This window comes from Cinclus cinclus, chromosome 7 (genome assembly GCF_963662255.1).
Source record: "Cinclus cinclus chromosome 7, bCinCin1.1, whole genome shotgun sequence".
NCBI lineage: Eukaryota > Metazoa > Chordata > Aves > Passeriformes > Cinclidae > Cinclus > Cinclus cinclus.
The window spans coordinates 32984264-32991047 of NC_085052.1; the positions used below are offsets into that span (position 1 = coordinate 32984264).

The 6784-nt window shown below is 60.4% G+C and overlaps 1 protein-coding gene across 1 annotated transcript; it reads right to left on the reverse strand.

The window, feature by feature from the left end:
• Window positions 1–748: 748 nt before the first annotated feature.
• Window positions 749–2173, reverse strand: DDIT4 (DNA damage inducible transcript 4). Its single transcript, XM_062496209.1, has 2 exons — window positions 2040–2173; window positions 749–1840 (listed from the first exon to the last, which is right to left on the reverse strand). Exons 1-2 carry the CDS (start codon window positions 2134–2136, stop codon window positions 1359–1361), a joined length of 579 nt encoding a protein of 192 aa, XP_062352193.1. The 5' UTR covers window positions 2137–2173; the 3' UTR covers window positions 749–1358.
• Between the last annotated feature and the right edge of the window lie 4611 nt (window positions 2174–6784).

Genomic DNA, 6784 nt, shown 5'->3' on the forward strand with positions numbered 1-6784 from the left:
TGAGCAATGTCTGCTCCCACCACTCCAGGTATGGGTCATTCGTGTCAAAAGCAAGGTTTTTATGGTGAAATTCTCATCAAAAAGTTACTGTTAGTCTGTCCACGGTAATATAGTTTGTCCACAGGGGTGTTATTACCAAAAAAAAAAAAAAAAATCAACCAACTCAAGGCTGAGCCAGAACAAGCTCACATGCAAATGGAAATGGTTTTTCAGGCTGATTTTATTCCCCCACACCTTCCACGGGCTCCTTGTTTGCCAAGCAGCTTAATTATCCTTGAGTGAAAGCCTCTTCCCCGAGGCCTCTAATTGCAGGTTTGGGTAATTGGCCTCAGTGTTGCAGAGTGTGTTTGGGGCTGGGGCGTGCTCCCCCCCGGCAGGTGTGACCCTCCTCCTCCCCCTCAGTTTTAGAGCCCGTTCTCCCGGGTTTCTGCCCCAATTCCCTGCCGTGGCTGCCAGGGGAGGAGCAGCATCCCCTCGCTGGGTATTGGGGTGCTCCTTGCTGGGCACAAACAAGGCCAGGGCTGGCTCAGGGACCTGACTCAGCCCCCCTGAGTCACAGCCCTGTGGCTCCTATTAGGAGTAGGCGCAGCGGGATTCCCCACCATCCCCAAAACATCCAGCTCCCACCGCAGGGGCTGCCCTGCCAGGGAAAGGCATCCCGAGGGTGCCAGCAGGGAATTTCAAACCAGTGGTTGCATCATCCCTTCCCCCGCCCCCCGAGCAGAGGTGACAACAGGGAGATGGCAGGTCATCAATCAAGACAAGTTTTATTAGAAAAGTAAAAAAAAAAAAAAAACTACGCGACACGTTTGCATAGGAATTCTCACACTTGAACATCAAGTGTATGAGTGTAAACTGTAACCAACGAAGTGCCCCCAGCGTGTCAGGGCCAGGGGTCCTGCCCTCCGGCCCCTCTTGTGATCAGACACAATTCCAGCCGGGCTTTGCCTTTGCTCCAGACCCCCTCGGCCGTCACTCGCTGCCGCGCTCCCCCTCCCCCTGAGACCCCATTGATTACAATCCTGGTTTACAAAAATAAAAAAAAAAAAAAAAAGAAAAAAAAAAAAGCCCATGACTGATCAGCCATCAGGAGAGCGGCACCCCTCCGGCAGCCCTGCTGCCGCCTCCGGGATCATCCCGCAATCATCGAGGGCGTGAAGCCACCTCCGAAGCCTGGGTCCCGGCCGCTCCACGCCAGGGATGTCCCGGGCACGGGCAGGCCCCCACGGGGACCTCGGCCTGCCCCAGCTACTTCCAGCTACAGCCCTACTCCAGCCTAACCTAAACTACAGCGGCTGCCAGGAGCCGCCACGCTCTGCCCGGCTCTTCCGAAGCGCCTTGGGAAAGCGGCTCCTCCATCAGCACTCCTCGATGAGCAGCTGCTCGGAGCTGTACAGCTTCTTCTTTATCACCCTGAAGCCCGTGCTCAGCTTCAGCGGCGCGAAGGCCGGCCCCGAGGCGAAGAGTCCCTGGATCTTGGGCCAGAGGCGGGAGTCCAGCCGGAGCACCAGGGTGAGCTGGAAGGTGGGCACCACGGCGGGGTCGGCGGCGATGTGCCCCACGTCGTGGCAGGCCTTGCCGTGCTCCACGCACAGGTCCAAGAGGGCCCCGCGCAGCCCGCAGGGCTCGCTGCACGCCAGGCGCAGCAGCTCCGTCCGCACCTGCGCCTGGAGCTGCGCCGGCATCAGGAGCCGGGAGCGGCGCTTGGCGCCCAGCGGGGCCCGGCCCAGCGTGGCCTGCACCACGTCCATCAGGTTGGCGCACAGCAGCTCGTCCTCGGGATCGTGCAGCAGATCCAGGTCCATGTCCGGCAGGGAGACCCCCTCGGCGTACTCGGCATCTGCGGAGGGGACGCAGGCAGGTCAGCACCGGGATACCGTGGGCGTGGGAGACACCGACCCCAGGGGCTTAGGGGTGTGCCGGTGCTTCTGGGAGACACTGATCCAGGGCTCTGCGCGTGTTAACTCGGCACAGCACCGCCACCCCCTCCGCCCAGGGACCCCCATCCATCCTCCGGCCATTGAGGGACCCGCACTCACCTCCCTCCGAGCCGGAGGCGCTGCCCAGAGACTCGCAGTCGGAGGTCTCCAGGCGGCCCCGCTCGCCGCCCGCCAGCCGCTCCCACAACCCGGGCATGGATGCGGACACAGCAGCACCGCCACGGCCCCAGCTCCGCCGCCGCTCTGCCCGCACCGCCCGCGCCCCACCCTTATATAGGCACGGCACGCCGAGCCACGCCCCCCTCCCCTCGCCCGCCAATGGGAGCGCGGGGCACGTCCGCGGCGTCTCTCCTGCCCGGTGACAGCGGTGAGGCCACGCCCCCTCGCTCAGACCACGCCCCCTGACGGCCCGGGCGCTGCAAACCCGACCCGCGGTTGCGTCAGGGCCGGGCCGGGCCGGGCCGGGCTGGGCTCGGGAGTGCCCCGGGCCCGGACAGCACCCCAGGACCCCCCGACGGGGGCCAGCCCACCGCTCGGGCACACGCACATCACGTCCCGCTGGGAAAGGGGACACCCGCCGTGCCCCCGCGGTGCCCGAACCCTGCCTGGGTTGGGAAAGCAATGGGGGCTCCCCTGTGGGCTGGGGTTCGATCCGCCTCGTCCTTCAGCGGCTGTTTGCACCGGCACGGCCGGATCCTGCTGCCCTGGCATGGGATGGGGCCGGATCCTGCTGCCCCGCTCCAGGGACAAACCGAACCGGGAGCCCACGCGTGTCCCGGCGTCTCCGGCCTTGTCCCGCTTTCTTCAGGCACTAAGGGATGGTGGAGGGGATCTCGCTGAGGATCGAGGGGTGCGGGGGCAGGACACGGGCAGGCTGGGATGGGGTCACCCCCATCTCCCTTCCCTGGTGTTCCCTAAAGCTGGAGCGTGTCCGCTCCCCGCGTACGTGACCTTCCCAAAGCCAGACCCCGAGGAGCGCAAGGAGCCCGGCTGGAGATAAAGGGCTTTGTTTGTCCTCCCGCTGAGCTCCCTGCGGCTTTATCGGAGGGGCTGAGCACACTCCGCAGCCACCCCGGGACCTATCTTGGCTCCTGTCCTTCCCGAGCCGAGATTGATAAAAGCCCGGCGATAAACGCGGTGCAGAGCCAGGAGCGAGGGGCAGGGTCCCCCACCCACTGCTGTGACCTCCCACACAAAGGGGGCACAGGGTCTGGGCACCCCACCGGCACCTGTAGCTGCTTTTTAGGGATCAGAGCTTGAATCCAACAGCATTTTGGGCGTGGAAGTCCAGGCTGGGGGAGTGGGTAGCATCCCGGGGAGCAGAGATGTGTGGGGAGCTGGGAACAAGTCCTGGCTTGCGCCTGCAGCTTGAAGAGCTACTCCTCGGCTTTTTGGGACAAAAAAGTGAACAATGCCCCAACCCCAGCTGTTAAAAAGATACCCCAGTATTTGCACGCTCAGCTGGAAGGTGCTTGGGATCCTGTTCTTCACAAAATGTACCTCGTGGGTTATTTCTCCCCACAGCCACCAAGTCATTGGTACGAACTTCTGCTGGGTGAAGCTGTAAATAGATGAGGATCTGCTGGTTTGGGGGGTCAAAACAGGGGGAAAGCAGCAAATAAACAAAAAAGAGGTAAAGGACCACAGGGAAGGCGCCTTGCTAAAAATAAGCTGGAATTCTGGAGCCAAGCATAAATATTTTTCTTTCTTTGCCATAACATCTCCTGGTAGGCAGTGGAGCAAGCAGCTCTGGTGTGATGGCAAGTTTTAAAGGAAAATGTAATTTTTTGATCCCTGCAATAAGATAATCCAGCTGGGAGGGGACGCAATGTGGGGCTGGGAGCTCCTGCTTCCCAAAAGAAGCTGATATCAGGCTGCTCCTCTGCAGCAGGGCCTCTAGGAATGGTTTTGGGATGGAAAGTTAAGTTTTAGCTACAGTGCTGGTAATCCCTGCACTTCCCCTCCTCTGGTCCTGCTGCTGGCAGTAAACCCAGCGTGGTTTCTGTGGACGAGCAGCGTGTCTTCCCCTCTGACCTGCTGTCCTTTCTGGGAGAGCAGACAGAGATCGAGGCTCTCTGGACGGTCTGTTCCCGTCTCTGAGATGAGATTTACTTGATCGTTCTGATTTCCAGCCCGGCTCTGCAAAGGGTTAAGCAGGAGCAGGGGTGGGGAGCGGCTGGCATTGGGGAGGGTCCTTGGCTGGGCCCCTGCCCGGGATGTGCTGAGCTCAGCGCTTTTGCCGGCTGCAGGGGGAAGGGCTGTGAAGAAGGAGGAGGAAGAGGAGGAGGAGGAAGGGAGGAGATGTACCGAGGGGCTCAGCGAGTGCCCTGGCTCACGTCGGGTGCAAACTGTGCCCCCTGTAAGGCGGGGAGCAAATTCCTGCCCCGTAGGCTACTGCTATGGAGGAGCCCCTGGCTTCATGTTTTTTTCCCCAGCAGCTGTGTGGTCCAAAAAGTAGCTCTTAGGTAAATTTGCACATTGTTTTGGCACAGGCATCGGTGGCATCCTGTGTCCGAGTAACAGAGGGGCCGAGGCCGTGGTTTTTACTGTGACCCCCAAGTGCCTGGTGGGGTGGGTGTCCTTCACACCCCGGTTGCGGCTGGGGGTGACAGGCACACGAGGGGTGACCCTGCATCCTCCGAGCCCGTGGCCAGCTCTGACGGGCGAGCTTCGGCTGCGTGGGACGCGGTGGCAGGTCCCGGCGCGCTGCCGGCCGGGCAGGTCTGTGCCACAGCCAAACCTCGCGGGCCCGTCTCTGCCCCTGGGACAAGCAGCTGCAGGAGCCGGGCGGAGGAACGAGGGACGTGCACCCAGGACGGGCGGTGGACGGGTTTTGGTAGCCGAGATGCCGAGCGCCGGGTTGAGCGCTGGGTAGGCACCGCAGGGTGCGGGGCTGTGAAACTCATCTCCCCTCGGGTGCTTCTGGGGGAAAAGAAGGCAGAGGGTGTTTGTGGGGGTGCTGCCCCTCACTGCTGCATCCCCGGTGCTGGGAGAGGTGCCCGGGCAGCGAGGCGAGCGCGTGCCTTGGCGCCGTGGCCGGCGTTCGGGGCCGTGGCCAGCGGCGAGAGGAGCCGGGGAGGGGAGGTGCGAGCGGGGCTTGTGCCGGTACATAACGTTCTGTTGCGAGCACCCACAGGAAAACCAACCAGCGAGCCCTGAACGAGGCTCTTTGTTCGGCTTTTTTTTTTTTTTTTTTTTTTTCCCCTCCCCTCCCCGCATCAACTTTTTTGGCAGCTGCCGGGCTCCCTCCCTTCCCCCCTGCGCTCCCAGCTGCGGGCCCCGAGCTCCCGGGACCCCCCCGAGGAGAGGGGGACGCGGGGCATCCACACCCCAAGGAGAAATATCCACCGCCAGAGCAGCCCCACTGATCTGCAAAGCAGGAAATAGGTTGGCTCGGGAATTTCCAGCTGCCAGGGAAAACCTGTGTTTGAAGGAGGGGGAGCGTGGAAGGTTTTTGCCCATACGGATCCCTCCAGTTCTCCCTGCCTTACATAAAGTGTTTACTGAGCGGGAGGAGGGAACGGCCAACAACATGTTTTTGCATTCGTAGTACTGTACAGGGTGAACTTTTCACTTCCTCTCAATGGCTCTCACACATGTGTCTATTTTGGTGCTGGGCACACATACGAACACACCATGTACAGCACGGAGCTGGCTGGGGACGTTCCCTGCTCCTGCTCTGTCCCAGCACAAGAAACTGCTGGAAAACAAGGAATGGGAGGAGGGAGAGGGGGATCAATCTCAGCCTCGCCGTGTTTTGGATCTGGACGGGGAAGTCTGGGCAATGCTTGGGCACTGCATCCCCTGGGCAGAGCTGCAGGCACTGAGTCCCTGGCATCCCAGGAGGGCTGGCACGGTGGAAAAGTCTCCCAAGTTGAGCAAGTTTCTTTCTGCGCCTGATTCCGTGCCTGGGTCAGCGAACAGGGTGTGAGTGAGGGGGTTCAGGGGATCTGCCCCTCCGTTCCCAAACCCCACAATGATACAGAGGGTGAGGATTTTTGGCAGGTTCGGCCAAGGCAGACTTAGGTGGCTGGAGTAAGCAGGATTAAAAATAGATGCCAGCAAGCAAACAAAAAAGTGGAGGGCTGAAGCGCTCCCTCCTTTCCCGAGCAAGCCCATCTGGGATGGAGCTTGAATCCCGCCTGCCGTCACGTTTGGAGCGCTCCTGGCCGCGGAGCCGCTGACTGTGCAGGAGGCCCCCGCAGAGCAGGGCCTGGCAGCCCTCCAGGGCTGGGGAGGAGGTTTTCCGGGCTGGGGCCGGGGCTGGGGCCGGGGCGGCCAGCGTGGGACACTCTCGGCTACGTGAGAACGCCCCTGTGCCGCTCCGGTGAATTTCCACGGAGCTGGAATTGCGGTTTCACCCGCGGATCGGGCAGCGTGCGGCTCCGGATTGCCCAGAGCTGACAGGCACTGGAACCGATTTATTAACAGCAACAAACACAGAAGGTGGATGTACGCTTTCCCCCACTCAGTTTTAGCTAATTGCTGGTGATCTAAAATGGGAATGGATCCCAGTTCATCTGTTTCAATGCAGATGTGGCTGGGCTGAAATAGTGAGTAAAAAATACAATCATCTCGTAAGTAAGATGTTGAAAATGGAAAAATTAAGCATCTGTAACAGTAAATCAAATAATTGTTTGCATACGGTGCTGCTCCTACCCCCTGCTGGCCAGCAGAGCCGTGGGGCCAAGGCTCTCATCCGTGGAAAATCAACACGTTGAAATGGTTACGCCAGAACATGGAAATCCAGTTCCCTCCAAGAACAGAAGCGAAGTACAACCAAAAAACAAGATGATTAAAATGGATGGTTTTAAACCACAGTCTTCTCCTCTGGCCGAGTTAAA

What these genes read in the sequence shown, in the direction of transcription:
- DDIT4 (XM_062496209.1), bottom strand. Translation starts at nt 2,136, where the DNA reads ATGCCCGGGTTGTGGGAGCGGCTGGCGGGCGGCGAGCGGGGCCGCCTG. An exon ending in CGCCTCCGGCTCGGAGGGAG is followed by an intron (nt 1,841 to 2,039) that starts GTGAGTGCGGGT and finishes TCCCCTCCGCAG; the next exon opens with ATGCCGAGTACGCCGAGGGG.